At 32.7% G+C, this 20,937-nt stretch overlaps 1 protein-coding gene across 1 annotated transcript in view; it reads left to right on the top strand.

Annotated features, from left to right (window-relative positions):
* The window catches only part of LOC117105173, a gene marked incomplete at its 5' end in the record, with an annotated part of 30,588 nt that overhangs the window by 8,143 nt on the left and 1,508 nt on the right, over positions 1 to 20,937 (top strand). The window contains 31 exons of the mRNA XM_033246245.1: positions 49 to 306; positions 519 to 761; positions 904 to 1,146; positions 1,295 to 1,540; positions 1,716 to 1,958; positions 2,400 to 2,651; positions 2,774 to 3,031; positions 3,162 to 3,404; positions 4,134 to 4,376; positions 5,877 to 6,119; positions 6,558 to 6,809; positions 7,567 to 7,824; positions 8,143 to 8,385; positions 8,534 to 8,776; positions 9,637 to 9,879; positions 10,343 to 10,585; positions 10,671 to 10,910; positions 11,551 to 11,781; positions 11,981 to 12,094; positions 12,502 to 12,762; positions 13,174 to 13,283; positions 14,535 to 14,745; positions 15,310 to 15,414; positions 16,755 to 16,882; positions 17,305 to 17,451; positions 18,096 to 18,474; positions 18,844 to 19,016; positions 19,132 to 19,299; positions 20,131 to 20,249; positions 20,431 to 20,693; positions 20,806 to 20,875. Of these exons, the coding sequence (XP_033102136.1) occupies positions 49 to 306; positions 519 to 761; positions 904 to 1,146; positions 1,295 to 1,540; positions 1,716 to 1,958; positions 2,400 to 2,651; positions 2,774 to 3,031; positions 3,162 to 3,404; positions 4,134 to 4,376; positions 5,877 to 6,119; positions 6,558 to 6,809; positions 7,567 to 7,824; positions 8,143 to 8,385; positions 8,534 to 8,776; positions 9,637 to 9,879; positions 10,343 to 10,585; positions 10,671 to 10,910; positions 11,551 to 11,781; positions 11,981 to 12,094; positions 12,502 to 12,762; positions 13,174 to 13,283; positions 14,535 to 14,745; positions 15,310 to 15,414; positions 16,755 to 16,882; positions 17,305 to 17,451; positions 18,096 to 18,474; positions 18,844 to 19,016; positions 19,132 to 19,299; positions 20,131 to 20,249; positions 20,431 to 20,693; positions 20,806 to 20,875 (6,673 nt within the window). The remainder of the gene's footprint in view (positions 1 to 48; positions 307 to 518; positions 762 to 903; positions 1,147 to 1,294; positions 1,541 to 1,715; positions 1,959 to 2,399; positions 2,652 to 2,773; positions 3,032 to 3,161; positions 3,405 to 4,133; positions 4,377 to 5,876; positions 6,120 to 6,557; positions 6,810 to 7,566; positions 7,825 to 8,142; positions 8,386 to 8,533; positions 8,777 to 9,636; positions 9,880 to 10,342; positions 10,586 to 10,670; positions 10,911 to 11,550; positions 11,782 to 11,980; positions 12,095 to 12,501; positions 12,763 to 13,173; positions 13,284 to 14,534; positions 14,746 to 15,309; positions 15,415 to 16,754; positions 16,883 to 17,304; positions 17,452 to 18,095; positions 18,475 to 18,843; positions 19,017 to 19,131; positions 19,300 to 20,130; positions 20,250 to 20,430; positions 20,694 to 20,805; positions 20,876 to 20,937) is intronic.

Here is a 20,937-nt window from a genome sequence, read left to right as displayed (position 1 = left end):
GAATGAAACATTTCTAATGTCTATTTTGATTTGCATTCTTTTATTTAGATGATGAAAACCCAGAAATAGTTTGTCCAAGTGACTTCAATTTGACCACTGATCCAGGACTGTCTACCTCTTTTGTTAATTGGACAGTCATTTACACGGACAACACAGATACTATGTATGATGTCAGAGTAACAGGATCTGGTACAAGCTACAATGAAACAGGAGAGATATTCTCAATTGGAATAACTAGACTTGAGTATATTGTAACTGACGTATTTGGAAACAATGATAGTTGCAGATTTGTTATTTTTGTCACAGGTAATATTATTTGCAGAACTTAATTAGTTTAACCTGTTTCATTTAGATTGTACTCATTGTTATTTTTTTCTTATCCAGTGACTGAAATGGAACCAAACCCTATTGACTTGATATCTCCTTGGAGACTTTGTCAATTATCGATCAAGATCTAGTTCTAAATTTTAAAAATATTTTGTACTGTTTACGATTTTTTTTATCTATTACCTTTGTAGATAAAGAAGATCCCGTCATTACAGGATGTCCAAGTAACGTATCTGTAAACACTACTCGAATGTCTTCCTATACAAACGTTACATGGCTTACACCTAATGCAACAGATAATTCTGGGACTGTGTCACTAGTTTCAATTTATTCATCTGGAGATGGTTTTCCAGTATCAACGACCAATGTTGTATATACTGCCACTGATCCATATAATAACACAGCTATTTGTTCTTTTGATGTAACAGTAATAGGTAAGTAAACATTTTGATGAAATTCATCAGGCCGTTTTACCTTTACCTTTTCTAAGATAAGTTTACTTTTTGACTACTATATACACATTTGTACCAGCTTCCAATATTTAATTTAGTAGGACATATTATTTGTTTATTGAAGATCCTGAGATGCCTTGGTTCATAAATTGTCCGATGGATATGGAGTCAAACACAAACACAGGTCTACCATATGCGAACGTAACTTGGCAAGAACCAATTGCAATGGATAATGCTGGTGACGTTGATGTGGTTCAGACTGCAGATCCTGGTGATGGCTTCGATGTTGGTACTCATATGGTTACTTATACTGCAATTGATGAGAATGGAAATTTGGCAGAATGTTCTTTTTTCATTACTGTATTAGGTATGTTGATAATTTAAATGACTAATTTATCCATATATACTCACTTAAATAAACTAACCGTTTTAGTATCAGTATGTTTTACTAATTTTCGTTGAATATGAGATTTGTTTAAATTATATCTAATATACAATATCAATATTGTATCTAGATTTGGAGGATCCGGTTATAGCCGACTGTCCACTTAATAGAACTATTCCGACGGCTCTTGGGAAAATTTATGCCAATGTATCCTGGTATCCTGAACCTACTGCGATTGATAACTATTGGCTGGTAGCATTTAATCAGACACATAACTCCGGAGATAGGTTTTTCGTTGGTGTAACTACTGTAACTTATATAGCAGTAGATTCATCAGGAAATAAAGCGGAATGTGTATTTAATATTACAATACGAGGTAAGATACAAAAATATTCTTATTTTAATTTAATTATGTCTGAAATATTACAATATTTTTAATACTTGTTTCATAATATTTTCAATATATTTATGCTGTTATTTTTACATTATTTGCTCTTATAATTTGAATGTTCATAAATAATATCAATTATACGTAATTTTTTATATTATAGATGAGGAAAATCCAGTAATAACCAATTGTTTAAGTGAGATTCATCAGACTACAGATGACAAGCAGCCAACAGCAGTAGTTTTTTGGACGGGACCTGTTGCTATGGACAATCAGTATATTATGAATCTTACAAGTAACTACAAATCTGGTGATACATTTGTCATTGGAGTTACTGAGGTCAATTACACAGCAGTTGATCCCTCAGGCAACATAGCCATATGCTCATTCTATGTGAATATTACTGGTAGGTAACTATGTATGACATGTAGATGCAGTAGTATTGCATTATTTAAATACCAGTATGAAAATAATGTTATGCAGATGGTAGTTGATGTGTAAATCCTTACGTTCACTACGTCGGCTGACGGTCAGATATAGAAACATAGAGCACAAGTCGGCAAAGAACAACCGGCATCTCATGTTTGACAACTAAAAACCGACTAGAGTGAAACAGAAAACCAGCGTACTGCGTAGCACCGTCAAGGGTTTACACGCAGTTTAAATAGTTTTGTCGGACGATGGTAGCCAAACGCTTTTGTTCCCAACATTCCATCGTCGGTCGTCGCAGTGTTTTTTTTATAATTATTTTTTTTGGGTTATACCTTCATAAAATATGCATCAGATTCTTTATTATTTACTTTTACATTTACAGATGGAATGTAGTATTATTTATATTTGCTTTTAGATCACGAGTATCCGGTGTTGCACTGCCCAAATGAAAGTATCCTAGCTTCAACAGATAGAAATCATTATTATTCCACTGTATATTGGAATATATCAGTTACCGATAACTCAGGATTTACAACCCTAAACTGCACAAGCAAATCTGGTGATCAGTTCAGTGCTATTTGGCCAGTAACACAACAACCTGTTACATGTTTGGCAGTGGATTCATATAACAATGCTGAATCATGTATATTTAATATAACTGTTTATGGTAAGTTTGCTTTAAATATTGTGTTTTGAATATATATTGTAGTAGAATAATTGTGAATTCATTTTAGAGTAAAACATTTCTCCTAATATCAATTGAAAGTTTGATTAAATTTTATTATTTAGATGATGAAAACCCGGAAATAGTTTGTCCAAGTGACTTTGATGTGACAACCGATCCTGGACTGTCTACCACTTATGTTAATTGGACAGTCATTTACACGGACAACACAGATACTAAGTATGATGTCAGATTAACAGGATCTGGTACAAACTTCAGTCAAACAAGTGGGAAGTTCTCAATTGGAATAACTACACTTGAGTATGTAGTTACCGATATATTTGGAAACAATGAAACCTGCAGCTTTGATATTTTTGTCACAGGTACTATTATTGTTTAATATAATTAAAATAACCTCTGTCATTTTCATTAGATTCGTCTTGGTGGTATTTCTTATTTTACTGTTAAACATGTTCTATTGTTTACAATAATTTGTATTTATTATTATGGCAGATAAAGAAGATCCAGTCATTACAGGATGTCCAAGTGACATATCTGTAAACACTACTCGAATGTCTTCCTACACCAACGTAACATGGTTTACACCTAATGCAACAGACAATTCTGGTACTGTGTCACTAGATTCAATTCATACATCTGGTGACGGTTTCCCACTATCAACTACCACTGTCGTATACACTGCCACTGATCCATATAATAACACGGCTATTTGTTCATTTGAAGTGACTGTAATAGGTGAGTAAAACTTTTTTTAATGAATTTGATTTTTTTCTGTTTTGTAATTATAAAATAAAGAATCCGCGATAGCATTGAAAGTGTTTTTGTTCCCTGTTTTCCGTCCTTAATTGTCTTAATATCTGACCATCACAGATAATGTCATTGTTAATACAGGTATCATAAAGTAAATGGGTCCATATGGATTTGCAAAAAAATCAACAATATTAACCGGTATTTAGCATAATCTCAGCCACTTATATGATGATCATTTACCGATTACAGCAATTCTAGTACAGTAACAAGGAGCACCAGTGCGAAGCTGTTGCACAAATAAGCACACCAGGTCCCTAAAGCATGAAGGAAGATAAGAAATCAACAGAAAGTCAATCTAATTTCATTTCATTTTATTCAGGAAGTAAAATCATAGATTACTTGAAAATAAAACAAATACGAAGAACACATACAAGATAAAGAACAGGATAAGACCCTAGGGTAACCCAAGAAAGTTTTACAATATATAAAACTTATTTCCATCGGGGCCCTTAAAAAATTTAAACATTTTTACCACGCAAGAAACATAAAACAGTTAACAATAAAATGCCAAAATTGACAAAAAATACAAAATCTACCGCTTCTAATAGCCAAACAGTTAGATTTTTCTTTGACGAAACACGTACCAATTTTGTATTTATGACAGATACAATCCTATAATAATAATTCATTTAGTCATTATGTATATTTTTTAAGATCCTGAGATGCCATGGTTCATGAATTGCCCATTGGATATTAAGGCAAACACAAACCTAGGCCGTTCATATGCAAACGTAACTTGGCAAGAACCGATTGCCATGGACAACAGTGGTAATGTTGATGTAATTCAGACTGCAGAACCGGGAGATGGTTTTGTTGTTGGTTCTCATATGGTTAGTTACACAGCAGTTGATGAACATGACAACGTGGCAGAATGCTTCTTTACTATAAAGGTGTCAGGTAAATATTATGATATTGGCTTTTTTCAAACATTTTCTACTTTATTTTTATCTTTTTGGAATAACTACATTTTGAAGAAGTAAGTTAATTTAAGCCTCCATTGCGCAACCTATGGGACGCGACTCAATGTTTGGTTCCTGACGAAACTTTTAAGGGTCGCTAAATCACTTCAGATAAAAACATAACACATGGTAACTAACGAAGGTGCTGACAAAAGAATGCCAGCAACTGAACCCCGAGGCATTTGATAAAGCTTGCTTTCCACAAAACCGCTACACGCTATAACCGACAGTTTTCGTTGACGTATCAGGGAGCTTTCCCGATTGCTTCAAGGACTACTATGCTAGTGCAACGATTGCAATTCTTAAGAAAACCAGGCCTTAGCTTGACATTTACTGTCCAAATACATTCCCGTTTTTCATTAACTTAAACAAGAGCCATTAGGAATTTTTTTGGATAGAAGTTGCACAATAGGCCTCAGCCATAGTGCAACAACAACAAGACGTGGATGTATGAGGCTGGGTTTCATTTGTCCCGTATATCCTCATGTATAAAGCTTGGTTTACATACAATCGCTACATGCTCGCCGATTGCTTTCAGTGATGCTGATTGGTCGGTCGAATCGGGATACAACCATTGCACTAAAAAAACTCTGTAGCGACAGTGTAGCTATTTTAATGAACAAAGCTTTAGATGAGTCTTAAAATAGGAAATTACGATCGAAAAACTATAGGTCGTCCTTATACTCGCATTATTCAAATTTTTAGGATTTTTTAAAATCGTGTTCGCCTTGTGTTTGGATCATCCGTTACATGCAAATTTACTACTAAAATACGCCCTACATACAAATATCGTACAAAAATCTTCTCAAGCTTGGGGGTTGTCTTATACGCGGATCGTCTTATACACGATCAATTATGTGGTTCATATCTCAAGTATCGGAAAAGGTTTTGTACACTTTCAAATTTTAATTCCCAACAAGGTTATTCTGAATCTCGAGATGGTACAAAATAACTTTGGTGTTTACAAAACTCCTTGCAAATACAATAACTTTTGTAGATACTCCTTTTGAAATAAAGTTTTTAACAATACTGTAATTGCTCGTAAGTGTCATTTACCTGTGTAAATTGTTTATAAACACTTAAAATAAAATCAAGTGCGTGATTCCAGTAAACACCTATATCAAAATATAAATGTACGTCCTCGAATCCAGAAAATAGCCAAGCAAAATAACAAAGTTAACTAGATATTTTCAGAATTTTTACATTTAAATGACAACTTTCTTTAGATTAAAAGAGAACATTAAATAATGCAAGAAAAATATTAACCTAGTGACTGAAACCAGGCAAACATGACCACAATAATAACATATTTATTAATGTGGCTGAGGTCGATGGGTTGCAGTTAGTATTAAATATTTAAATTTGGGTTGCAGGGTAAAAAAATCAAGGAACGTGAATTTAAAACGAAGTGTGTAATTATTTATTTATTTTTTTCAAGATAATGAAGTACCTTTGTTTAATTGCGACATCAATAATGTGACTGTACAAGTGGATATAGACAGTTCTACCTCTACAGCAACTTGGACATTGGACGACGCAACTGATAATGTCGGAGTGGTCAGCATGACTCAGACTTATAACCAATCGTTTGAATTTGAAATTGGCAGGACATCAGTTACTTATACAGCAACAGATGCTGCTGGGAATGAAGGGAATTGTTCTTTTGATGTTATTGTATTAGGTACAAACTTATTTTCCTTTTAGTATTGAACTTTTTGACTAGTAGTAATTGCCTATTATATAGATATCAAGTAATGACTTTTTTTATAAACATATTTTGTGCCTCCTGTATTGGTTTGTTCTCCGAGTTTAACTGCCTGTACTGGTCCAGCCTCAGCAAACGCTAACGTGTCTTGGATGTTGCCAATAACATCTGACAACAGTGGTGTTAATCCGACTCTTGAATCTAACCTTGAACCCAACAATGTCTTTGACATTGGTACACATACAGTTATTTTCACTTCATCAGATAAATCAAAAAATGTGGCAACTTGCTCCTTTAATGTAACAGTAATTGGTAAGATATGCGATCATCTTTCTTTACCATATCCATATCAGGTTAGGAAATGTTGGATCTGTTTAATTTTGCTTAATAATTACTATTTATTTGTTTTAACAGACAACACTAGACCATTACTTAATTGTCCAGATGACTTCAGAATGATTTCTACAGATCCAGGGAAACCTTACTCTACTATACGTTGGAATGTGACAGCTACCGATAACTCAGGCCCAGTAAATCTAAACTGCTCCAGAGAATCTGGTGATCACTTTAATGTCGTCTGGCCAACACTAGAAGAAAACGTAACGTGTATTGCACATGATCAGTATGACAACATAGCATCATGTATATTTTCTGTTACAATTTACGGTAATTTATATGTAACCTACGATATTTGTAGATTCAGACAGACAGAAAAATAATTTTTTGTATTCTTGTAAACCTTTTGTAATACTATTAGCTTTTAGTAGCATTCTTACTTTTGTAATGTAGTAATACAGCTTTTTCTGTATTGACCCATTAGCATCGTGATCGCTTTATGAAATATATATATTCAGTCTCACTTTTGTTAATTCGTCGTTTATTCCGAACTATATAAATTCTCATTAAAAGCCGAATTAGTATTTTCTGACTTATCATGAATATTTTAGTTTGGCATTTTTAAATAGAATAACTCCTTACTACACAATCGTAAACATATGTTTTATTCAAGCAACATAACGTTGATCAAGGACATTGATTTGCCCAACGTAACGTTTGTTCAGCCATTTTGTATGTGCGTAATTCTAAGCTATAAAGCATCAAAGACTAAAATAATAGTGTGCATGTGCTATAACAGATCTTACTAAGTCATGGCAAATACATAAAATTGTCTTGCTTCTATTGTAATTATCGTTAATACCCATTCTTAACTGTTATGCTAATAAAATTACTTTCTGGCCTTACTGATTATCAAAAAAATATACACACAAATTAATCTAAAAATCTCAGACTGTGTAGTCATACTACTCTATCACTGATCTATCATCGAGAGGGTGGCCTCCAAGACTGTAAAACAATGAATATTCGATGCACAGGCTTGATATCATTTTAACTTGGCTTATGTGAGCATATGTTTCTATATTAGACGACGAGCCTCCTGAAATTGTTTGTCCAAGAGATTTCAACTTAACTACTGATGTTGGACATCCAACCGCTGCTGTTGAGTGGACAGTTAAATATACAGACAATAGTGAAAGTTTATATGATGTTAAAATATCAGGCACTGGCATAAGTTATAATCAAACGGGGACAGAATTTGCAATTGGTATGACTGAACTAGAATACATGGTAGCAGATGTATTTGGCAACATTAATAATTGTTCTTTTATGGTGTCAGTAAAAGGTAAGTTTTTATTTTTTTTTCCTTTTAAAATATTTAAGTATAAATGTATTTTTTATAGAAATTAATACGTCTATGCATAGTGTTAAGAACATTTGTATTGAGATGATTCTGATATTTTGGAAGTTATCATTGTTATCATAGTATATAGTTACATGTTATGTTATATATGATGGTAATTATGTAACGATTTCTTATCATATTTCTGCATCGGTTATAAGTTTTAATGCCAAAAAAATTTTCTTGTTTGTATGTTTTGCTTATGCCAATTTATATTTATTCGTATATGTATATATTGAATACTTAACAAATATTTTACAGACCAGGAAAAGCCGGTAATTGTAGGATGTCCAAATGACACCGTTGTAAACACTACACAAATGTTTTCTTATGCAAACGTAACATGGGTCGCACCTACTGCAATTGATAATTCTGGCAGCGTCACACTGCACACAAATTATACACCTGGTGAAAGTTTCTCAGTATCAACAACTACAGTTGTATACACAGCCATCGATCGATATGGTAACACAGCTAATTGTTCCTTTGATGTGACTGTGGTAGGTTAGTAGCCAATTTGGATGAAATTATTTCTTGTCAGTCTCAATTGAGGTTTGCTACCTAAGACAATATAGGCCTATGTTGTTTTATTTTCTATTTTTACCAATTTACAACATAATTAATGTATTATTATGTTACTATTTACTGTAAGATCAAGAAATGCCTTGGTTTATGAATTGTCCAACGAATATGGAGACAAATACAACTCAAGGTCTTTCATATGCTAACGTAACTTGGCAAGAACCAACTGCTATGGATAACGCTGGTGATGTTGATGTGGTTCAGACTGCAAACCCTGACGATGGTTTTGGTGTTGGTAGTGATATAGTTACTTACACTGCAATAGACGAACATGACAATGTGGCAAAATGCTCTTTTACAATTACTGTGTCAGGTATTTAACACAGTTCAATATATAATCGCTTCACATCGAAATATATTATTTGCTTAAATATATACAGTAGTGTTATAGATAAAACATAGAATACTTAAGTATTAGCTGATACAATGCTCAATACCGTACTACAATGTAAAGCATATAATAGTAATAGTATATTTATAGCAAGCGTAAATATAATACAAAGTATATACTTGTGTTTGTATGTAAGTAAAGACGTATTGATCTATACCCGTTGTATGATAATAATTAGAAAACGTTATTTAATTGATGCTACTGAAAGGACATTCTATATAATTGAATATATTGTAGTGCTTTAGGCTTCAAATAGAGCTGTGGTGGCTAAGCTACTTGCATACTTAATGGGGCCGAGTTGACTTAGGGCCTAGTTGACCAGAATTCATTCCGAAGTGAAAGTCCTAGATTCGACTCCTATCAAGTGACGAGGTATTTACACACCACGTCTCCCTAAGACTTAACACTTACTATACAAGCATGACTAATTGTGTTAGATTGATGAAAATTAATATATTCAGGATGATAAATTATGTATAACCTTTAACCTTAAAAGATAAATGGTAAACTTACTGAACAAGACTTCAACCACCACTGTGGTCTTGTCTACGCTGACGTCATCAGATGTCGCTGTTGCGTTTTTTTCTGTGATCCTAAATAGATGAATATTTATTTTAGGGTACTAAAAATGCATATAACACCACCAGTACCAATACTAACATAATTTAAAGCAATTTGTATTCATTATATTCCATGTTTACTAAAAATTATGTTGATTATCCGCTTTTAATTTATTTAAGATGACTATATAAATATTTTTGTAAATCATCTTTTTTATCAAGATTATGAGGTGCCAGTCTTTGATTGCAATATTAACAATGTGACTGTAAGCTTGGGCATAGATAGTTCTACCTCCACGGCTAATTGGACATTGGAAGATGCCACCGATAATGTTGGTGTGGTCAGAATGACTCAGAACTATAACCAATCGTATGACTTTGACATTGGCACAACAGTAGTTACTTATATAGCAACGGATGCTGCTGGCAATGAAGGAAGATGCTCCTTTGAGGTCACTGTACTGGGTAAGATTATCTTATCGATGTTGTTCAAAATGTTCACATTAATTATTTAATATCTAAGATAAAGCTACTAGAGTATTGTTAGCCATTTTGTACAAACAGTTAAAACATGTATTTGTTTGTTTGCATTTTTTCCACTCACGAAGAGACAGTGTAACTCAGAATCGGCAAATACTGTACATCTGGATTTAGTGTGGCTTTATTATTAAAAGTAGGATTTAACAAAAATAAGTCTGGTGGCAGGCCTGTGATCACTTTTTTTGCTACCCATAGACATTAGTAGAAAATAAAAAGGTTTAATAGCCTGACAATTGAGGTTTCCTTAGGATACACAGTTTATTGTAATAATCAGCCTCAGAATTTTTTTTTTTTAATATGCTTCGGTAGAAATTGAATTTTCAATTGAAATTGAATAGTTGCAATTTTTATAGTAATTCTTACTCTTTTTTTCTTTTTTTTTGGATAGATATAACACCACCTCTGATAAAATGTGTGTTAAATGTGACCGTCTCCACTGATCCAAATCTACCAACTGCCAATGTCTCTTGGGAGTTGCCGACAGCATCTGACAACAGTGGAATTAATCCAAAGCTTGATTCAAACGTACAATCCTATACTATATTTAGTATTGGTTCAACTGAGGTGAAGTATACAGCTACAGATAGATCTAACAACACAGCTACTTGTTCATTTCAAGTTATTGTTATTGGTAAGATTATATAAAACTTTGATTGATGTAATTTATATTTTTTAGCTTTTAAGCAAGTTAAAGTAACCTGTGTTCTTTGTTCCAGATACGGAAGATCCAATTCTTACATGTCCACCAAATATGCCATTTGTTGAAACTGACTCCAGGAGTGCAGATGCCATTGTAACTTGGATGACTCAAGTTGAAGACAATTCAGGCCGATTCAAAGTAACCTCAACACATTCACCAGGATTTGCCTTCCCAATTGGAAATACAACTGTGGTATACAATGTACAGGATTTTGAGGGAAACACAGCTGATTGTTCGTTTAACATCACAGTAATAGGTAATTCTTAATTGTATTTATTATACATCACCTTTGGTTTGTTTTGTTCTAAGTTACACCTTTTTAACATGCCATTTGTTTCATAATCGGTAACAGCATACAAACAAATTAACGCTACAAGATGAATAATATAATAAGAATATTAAAATAAATATAGAAAATAAATACAAAGAATGCGCAGAATAACACAGGTTCAAATCTGAAAAATAGAGCAAAATATAGAAATACCTAACAAATCTTTCGTTTAGCATTTTAATTGCACAATAAATGAATACGAATTTGTATTTGTTTTTGTTAATGTGATACCGGATCTGTCTAAACTGATGTATTTCTAAAGTGGGTGGTTATTATCAATGATTCTATTATACATTTTATTTGACGTAACAGCTTCAATATTTCCTTAAAGTTTTTATATTTGATACCAGTTATTTTACAGTTTTATTTTTTGTTATCTTTTTTTATTATAACAGTTTTGCGCAAGTTTTATATTTATATTGTAATTAATGTTTATATAGTATTATTTATTTGTATTGTGTACATGCAATGCTCTCTACGAAGAAGTATGATTTAATTTGTAAGTTTAATAACAAAACAATCTGTCTATATACAATTTATTCTGCAATACGTGTTATTGCTTCAGATACGGAAAAACCTTATCTTGTTTGTCCGGATAATGTTGTTAGTAATACCGATAAAAGCGCTACTTGGAATATTCCTGAACCACTGGATAACTCTGGACTGGAAGTTATCCTAACTGGTTCTGCTTCACCTGAAGATTCGTGGGAAGACGTTGGAGTATACCCTGTCATTTATACTGCAACTGATGTAAATGGAAATATTGCAATGTGTTCTTTTAATGTTACTGTCATTGGTAAGTGTAGAAAGTAGCTTGCTAATTTAAATTTCAAATAGGAGAATAACATAATCTGTTATAATTGTATATCGGTTTGAAAGACTGTTAGTGAATAGGGCAAAGGGAATAATTTATAAAGAATGGTACCAAGAAATAAGTAAATAATAGTTTTTGTTGTATACTAATATAATGTGTTCGAATGTGTCGTTTGAAATAGATGCCTGCTTTGATCAAAACTGTCTAAATGGTGGGACTTGTCAAGATCTTGGTGGAACGTCTAAATGTATTTGTCCAGTGTTTTATAGTGGCGAATTCTGTCAAAATGAACCAGGTAAATTATAGAAATCCGACTGTACAATGTACATCGCTATATTTTTCTTCACTTCAGTTCACGCCAGTTAGGAAGGTAGGAGAATAACCCATTAATTACAGTGTTAATGTGCTGAATTGAGTATGTTCGTGATCCCTGACTACCTAGCCGCCGCAGCCATTATAGGTGCTGATAGTGGCTGTACATGTTCATATCATTCCACAACGAAAGGGGCTGAAATTAACCACACCATTGAGACCCCTTACTTTTCAGAAATATACAGTGTACTAGACCTTCATTTTATTTCCATATCCGAGTAGACTTGGTTCGAACCAGGACTGATGTTAAAGCCATAGTTAGTTGCGCCCTCCCTTACCACAGACCACTCGACTGTAGCATGTACATATATTTTAATTTTTTTTCTGTAGATTCTCCAGTTTTTACAGTATTTCCAACTTCAGTAAAGGCCAATCTTTATAAATCTGTCGATCTTACGTGCAAAGTGGCCAATTCAGGTGACTGGCAGTGGTATAAGGATAATGTTCCCCTTTTCTCAACAAAGAATCTAAATCGAATAACAGTTGTAATGACCATTGATAATCAAGGATACTACACATGCAGTGGATATGGAGCAGGACCTCACAAGGATACTCTAGTTAATTCATCAGAGGTTCTGTTCTTTGTAAATGGTAAGCAAGCATTTTCATATTTTATTTTTTCATGCTACGAAAGTTATATATCGAATGGAAACACTATAGGTACGTAAAATAACTGGAAAAGTAAATTCTATCTCTATAAAATCCACACAAGTTTTTTTTTCATTCAAGAATGTGTGAAAATCAACTAAGTATTGTAGTATTTTGGTGTGCAATTTACTCCTCTGTATTTGTTTTGTAAGCATGTTTACTATACCATGGGGTTTCATGAGGATTTTGTAGTGATCTTTGCTTAAGAAGTGTAGTGATCGTTGCTTAAGAAGTGTGATCTTTGCTTAAGATTGTATTAAGCTGAAATTTTAGCGAACTTATTTTTATTAAGGTATTACAAGTATTAAAGTGTTTTTTCATTAGCTGTTCTTTTTTTAAATCATACCAATTCAGGTACGTACACTTTTCCTGCGTCTCTGACATTTAACCGTACGTTCAACGAAAAGTTTTCTGATCCATCATCTGCAGCTTTCAAACAAGAATCATCATTTATCTATAACTTTGTAAGTACACTCAAAAAACGTACAGTACAACATATTTTTGATAATACATGCCCTGATGGCTCAAGTGAGCTGATAAGGAATGTAGATATATTAAAGTGTATACAGAAAAGGGTTGTCAAAATAATCTTAAATAATCTTCATTACAACTAATGTTATATCCATGTCCAGTTTCACTATATCTCTAAATCAGTAAAAACCAATTATTATGTGTAGACTTGCCAAACAACATTGTAAATCGACGGTCTTTTTAGTCTCCATTGGCTCCACAGTAAAACTTTCAATTTTAATCAAAGAAAAAAGTAAGTGACATATAAACTGTCGAAACAGTACAAATATACTTATATGCCATATCTTAAGTAAGTCAGACCTTTTCTGAAATTGGTATTCTAGCCAACTTCATAATATATTTCCGATTCGTATTATAAAGCTTTAAAGGGTGGATTTTTAATTTTAAACTACTGGTGTCGACGAGAAATCTCAATTGATGAATAGGAATTTACGGAATCTAGTTCAATCAAAAAATGGCTTGTTAGATAAACTTAAATGTTCTTACAATATACATATTTCCAAGCAAAGTCTTCTTAATAACTTCTGATTTCATTCATTGTCATCCCCGAAACTTAGAAAACCGGGTTGGTGTCCGGCGAGGGATACTTGTAGTTAAGATGCTGTGTTTTTGTTGGTTTTTTTTTTTATTATTAATTTTGTTTTCAATATTTTTGTTTCTTATCTATGGCCTTGCACGGCCTTGATGAGAAACACCTATGGGTTATTCGAGTGTCTCCGTGTTTAAATATATTATATTAGTATTATTATTATCATACGACCCAGTACTAGTCTGTTTTTAATTGTAGGAATCACTTTGTCTTCAATGATGATAGAAAGAAGCCTTCTCCAATAACTATTCGAAAGGCTCTCGTTATGTCTGCGAACTTGTAAGAGCACCTTTTTCTGCAATGTAATTTCAACACTAAGTTCTGCTTCTCAACCTTTAGTTCGGAGGTTCTCCCTGCCTGTGCAATTCGCTTGTGTCCTTGGGCAAGGAACTTAACCTGAGGTTGTTTCTCTCCACCCAGGAGTACAAGTGGGTACCTGGTAGGATCAAACACAAAATGTGCTGATTACAACTGTAACGTTATGGTATTCTTCCCAGCGAGCTAAATACGTGTTCATTATGTGCTTAATCCAGTGACCTACCTGGGATAATAGTGTAAAGCACTTACCATAATACTATAATGTTTTATCTTTCAGTTGAGCAAAGATTTGTCGTTGAATGGGGATGTAAGCATGCAAATACGGCGCCTTTCTCTTGGTAGTGTCATTGCAGATATTAATTTCTATGTAATGAACTCAAACGCTTCCTATGAAGAATTGTCAAAAAGTCTAACTGAGGAGTTAGTCAGAATCGGAAATAATTCTAATGGATTACTCGGCTCGGAAAATGTTGTGATACAAAGTACAGGTACATTTCAAAACACTTCATAAATTTATATTTTTTAACAAAGCTACTCTCAGGTTGGTCGGTTTGAAGTTGTGAGGAGAAGTTGAAATTAAATATTCGATATCAAGGTTATGTATATTTTTATGTCTAATGATATAATACTTCGGACATAGACAACTGTTGCACAATGGGCAGCCTCGTATACACACTTATGAAATATTACCATTGGTGATAATTCAGAATTAACCAAATGCAATGGACCTTTCCTCTAAGCCCCTTCCCTTGGACATTTTTGCTGAGGTCCCATATACAAAAAGATAGCGTAAATGTACGTAAACATGTGCGTTTGTTGAACACGCGAGTATTCCTGGCACTCTTCTGATTGGTCAGTCGATAAATTTGATTGACACTTCTGAAAGGTCCACCAACCTGACATAAGTATCTAAAAGTTACCTAAATCCTCTTAGGACAGAAAGTAATTCGTATTTTATAAAGTTAAATTGAAAAAGAAGTAACCAGCATCCAAATCTCATTTAGGCCCATTCTCTATTTTGATTTTGTTATTTTAATTAATTTTTGGAACAGAAACTTGTGACGGAGAAAAGTATGGTGACCAGTACACATTTCCTGATGCTAGTGTAGGAGAGACTGTTGATTCAGAAGAAACATGTGATGAAAGCAAAGTGTATTGTAAGATTTACTGCATTTGATGACTTACAAATATATATATATATATATATATATATATATATATATATATATATGATATATGTATGATATATGTATATATATGATATATATATGTATATATATGATATATATGTATATATATACATGTTATTTATATATATATATGTATGTATATACACATAATAAACATAAGCATTATAGTATATTTCAGAAAGAACACGTTCATTAACAAGTACTACTTATTTTATAAACGTAGACCTAATATTTTATATGCCTAAAATAATACAGGTCTCCTTCCAAAGAAAAAATGTGATGACAGCAAAGGGAATTGCCAGATTTACTGCATACATACATATATACATATATATATATACATATATACATATACATACATATATATAATAATAATAAATTTAGCTACTGAAAATATATCAGTTATTGGCAGCCATTGACTAGGAAATCTAGATGGCATATTACATCTCATGATATTCTTATAATATATTAAATTATATTGTATTATATATTATATTATGTTGTGAATACATAATAATTTAGAAAAATTAGCCATTATTTTGAAATATTCAAACTAATTTAACCATTTAAGGAAAATCCTGCGGTCGTGCATTCCTTAGATATATACTTACCATTCCTTTCTTTATCTTTTTCTTCAATTAGGCTACTTTTTTTCAATATTTTCTACCAATTCTATTCTACAAATTTAATCTTTAATTCTCATTTTCCCTTTCTTTATTTCCTTTCTTTCTTTTCTTCTCTTTCTCTTTCTTTCTTTCTTTCTTGTCTTTCTTTCCTTTGCTTTCTTTTCCTTTCTTTCCTTGTCTCTCTTTTTATTTGTCATCGATTAGTTTTCCTTTCGTTTTCTTTCTGTTTTTATACACTGTACTTTCTTTTCTTTTATTTTTTTTCTTTATTTCTTACCTTTGTTTCTCTTCTCTTGTTTCTTGTATTCTTTTTTTTTCTTTTTTTTTCTTTTCGCATTTTTTTCCTTTAGTTTTCTTTCTCTTTTAGATTCTTTTCTTTCCATTTTTTCATTTGTTTCTTACCTTTTGTTTCTTTTGTTTTCTTTCTGTTATTCTTTCTTTTTCTTTTCTTTCCTTTCGTTTTCGTTAAGGGGAAATCATAGACAAAAGAATTTCCCCTGAAGAGCCGAATAAATAAATTGAATATATACACATATATATATACACATTATATATACATACACACATAGGCCTATATATATATACTGTATATATATATATATATATATATACATATATATATATATATACATATATTACCATAATGAATGGTAATAATCATTACCATTATCGTACCACTAGATCGCCGACGTCTAGCTAATCGAACTTGTAACGGCGATGGATTTCGTCCTGCGTATTGGGGCAATCCTGTAATAGCAGACTGCGGACCTGACGCCACTGCCGAACAACTGTTAAAACGTCTAATGGAGGTAATGATCAGATGTTATTGTTTCTAGGCAAGACTACTACCACCACTACTACTACTAGTACTACTATTACTACTACTCCTTAACTGCTGCAGCTGCGACTGCAACTACGACTTCTACCACTACCAGCTACTACTATTCCCACTACTTTCTACTTTTATGCTGCTATTATTCTACAACTAGGCCTACTGCTGTTATAATAAAAGTACTACTGCTTCTATACTACTACTGCTGTTGTCACTACTACTGCTTATGAGTTTAATTGAGTGTTAATGGTAATGACAATAACAATAACAGTAATGGTATTTCAGTAGTGGGTTTCCTTTCTTTTCTTTTTTTTTCTTTGCCTTGTATCTTATTATTTAATTATTTACTTATATAATATTAGCATCAGATGTTAATTTCCTCAATCGTTGCTTCTATAGGAGGATGTCACATTAGAAAACGTTGAAGATGTGAGCATGGAAGTAGAAGAGATTACTAGTAACACAGAAGAGATTACTGTGCAAGCATTAGAATCCACTGCTGAGATAATGGAGGAAATTCTTAGTACAGATTCTGATTCTACTGAGGTATTTGTAAAGATTATTCGCTTTTGGAGGTTCACTTCAGTTAATTTTATAATTCAAAATTTTTAGACACTACAGTTAAATATTATATTACTATGCCTACCAATGTCTACGTCGAACTATGCAAATCCCAACACGCTGATCGGTCGACTTCACTACAGCATGACGCAAGATCGGCGTAAATGCAGCCACTTTGTCATAAGAAACCTACAGACATGCAGCAATATTTATATGTACCAACCTCACACCCTAAACTTGTCACTAGATAAATAGTATACACTCAGTCACTCTGCTATATCCGCACTGACACATCAGGCACAGATACCGCCTATCCGACCTAACCAACACATTTAAAAGACTTTAGTATGACAGATTCATAGTTAAATTCACAAATAAATACAGATAAGCGTATCCTACACAAACACTATTCTTAGAAAAACAAAAATATAAATGTTGTTTTGGTTTTCTTTCTTTTTCTTTCTGTGCTATAATGATATTCATATTATTCTCCTGAAGATGATTGAAGCAACTCAATCGAAACATTTCTAAACTACAACAGTTCTGTTCAGAACTACATACATGGTGTACCGCAAGCTTTAACATATATGTTAATACTTTCGCCATGCAAACCTTTTTTTAATTATTAGGTGACTAGTGCTGTTGTTACCGTAGTAGATAACTTGTTCAGCGTTGAAGAGGAAATTCTGATGGAAAGTCAAATGGAAGATCAAGCCCCGACTAAGATTGTTGAAGTTCTTGAAGAGCAACTGAGCCAGGTAAAGGTTGATGAGGAAGGTGTTTACGAAGTAATAACCCCCAATATTGCAGTACAGGCTCAGGTGGTTGATGTCAGTGAAGTCAGTGAAGAGGAAATCACTTATCTTAGCTATATATCAGAATCAACTAAGAATAGTGTAGGTGGGGTTCAAACAATTGACGAGAGCGAGGAAATACCCAATTCTGCAAATGTGTCAATTGCTCTTCCAGCCAGTATTTCTGAGGTCGTTAAGGAAAATAATATGACAGGTACGTTAATTTATTTTTTTTAAAATTATTATTATTATTTATTTTGAACTCTCGATGGTCTAGTGACTGTGATACCAGGTTGGTTATCTAGAGGCCAAAGGTCCGATTCCTATTAGAATCAATTTTGTTCACAAGTACTTCGGGACGTACTAGGTGTTCAATGCGATTATAAATTTCTATATTAGGAACCCTTTAGTATCTGCTACTGTTCATTAAAATGACAAATGATTGTAGTCGAATACCATGGTGTTAAGTGAAATTTGTGTTACTTGTGTGCCCATGAATCGTCACAATTATTGCATTTCCAAAACTGACCACGATTAATTAACACTTATGTTTGTAAGAATGTCTTTGTGTTTTCTTTTTCAGATTTCCGGATTGTAGTTATTGTCTATAATGACAGTAGATTGTTCCAGTCATCTCAGTTTAATGAAAGTTCCAATCGGAGACCAAATAGTCAAGTTATTTCTCTGTCTGTCCCTGGATTAGATGATCGCTTTGAATTGGATGAACCTATCCTTATAACATTCCTTCCCATTGAAGTAATTTTTTTTATGTTTGCATTTTTGGATAACATTAATATATTTTTTATTTTAATTACATCTTCTCATTTTGATAATTAATTTCACATATTTTCTGAAAATATATTGTTTTCAGATCTCTGAGACTAACAGAAAAACAACATGTGTATTTTGGGACTTCGGGCTTGATAACGGAACTGGAGGATGGTCACCAGAGGGTTGTTCATTTGTAAATGGGTCTACGGATGGGAGTGATAGGCAGTACTGCGAGTGTAATCACCTTACAAACTTTGCCATACTTATGGTAAGCATTGGATATGCCTAGTGAGTTAGAAAAAAAAAACAACAAATGAAATCACTTATTCTGATTGTCAGTAGAGCTACGCCATTTTGTAGATTCGCACTTGCGCTTGTCAAATGTCCTATAACATTCTATTAGTAAACACATGAGTTTCGCAAAAGTGTAGGCCTAATCCACCTCTATCAATTTATTACATGTTCTGTGTAATATCATTTTTGTTTTGTCGTGAAACATAATATCGGCAATTTGATAGGAATTAACAATATTGTATTAATAACTTATTATGATTATGATTATTATTATTATTATTATTATTATTTTATTATTATTATATTATTATTATTATTAATAATTTGATAGCAGGAATTAACAATATTGTTTTATTATTATTATTACAGTATTATTATTGTATTGTATTTCGGCAGAACGTATACTAATAACTGACCTTTTCGAAAAGGTCCATGATATGAATGTGCTTAAGAAACTTTAAGATTTTAATTGTAAACACCCATCCTGAAGTTAGTTTTGACAAATATTAGTTGTTTATTTAATAGACCAAAATGCAAGTTTTATTGACAAAAAAAAAAACGTAAACGTATAATTATTTTTTCCAGAACATGCACTTTCTAACATGTTCTGATTGGTCATCTGTTATGTTGACTGACACTCAGGGAAATCCTTTTTAACTCGTTCAGTAGGAACTAAATATGCCTGGTTGGTAAAATTCCAATGTGGAGTGCCGCATAACACTCCTAGTCTTTGCCATCTTTGAAAGAGTTGAGCTGTAAACTATTGACGTTCCAGTTTCTATTTTCTTTTTTGTCTTTAATATAGGATTTCTACGACGTAGACATAGATGTTCTGCCACCAGCGGCTGACATCATCACAAAAGTTGGTTTAAGTATATCGATTCTCTCACTTTTCCTGACGATCTTTACTTTTGTCACTAACAGGTATATACACATATTTGGTGTTTTATTATTTCTGTTATGTCTACTATAATATCAATGTTATTACAGCAGAATCAAGTATCTGTCGCCAAGTTGTTGTTATCATTTTTATTAATACTATTATTAATGTTCGAATGAATTAATGAATTATGGTGTGTATAAATATATCTCTGTTTTTTTTAAGGAAATTTCGAAAAAGTGAACCAAAGAGAATCTTAAGTCAGCTGTGTTTATCCTTGCTTGGTCTGTATATTGCATTTCTTACTGGAGTTGACAGAACTTACAGCAAACGATCGTGTGTGTTTGCTGGAGCGTTTTTGCATTACTTCTTACTGTCTTCCATCTTTTGGATGAGTGTTCAAGCTGTGCATATGTACTACTTGTTTGTGAAAGTTTTTGATTCTCATGTGCGACACTTTTTCTTGAAAGCTTTCTTATTTGCATGGGGTAAGATATTTCTAACATTGAAGAAACATTTATGTGTCTATGTCGAATGTTTTTTTTTTTGTTTTGTAAAAACCTAATTATGACATCAATATTAATAATTCTTCTACTTCAGGTTTACCACTGGTGATTGTCTTAATTTCTGCATTTATTGATATTGATAGTTATGTCGATTCCGATAGACAGTAAGTTACACGAACATGTTAAATACAATATATTTATAATTAATTGATATATGTAAAGAGAT

Source organism: Anneissia japonica, unplaced genomic scaffold (assembly GCF_011630105.1).
Source record: "Anneissia japonica isolate Jap-2015-1 unplaced genomic scaffold, ASM1163010v1 scaffold287852_len814684_cov197, whole genome shotgun sequence".
Classification (NCBI taxonomy): Eukaryota; Metazoa; Echinodermata; class Crinoidea; order Comatulida; family Comatulidae; genus Anneissia; species Anneissia japonica.
The sequence above is the reverse complement of the archived record's forward strand: the minus strand, read 5'-3'. Positions and strand labels throughout refer to the sequence as shown.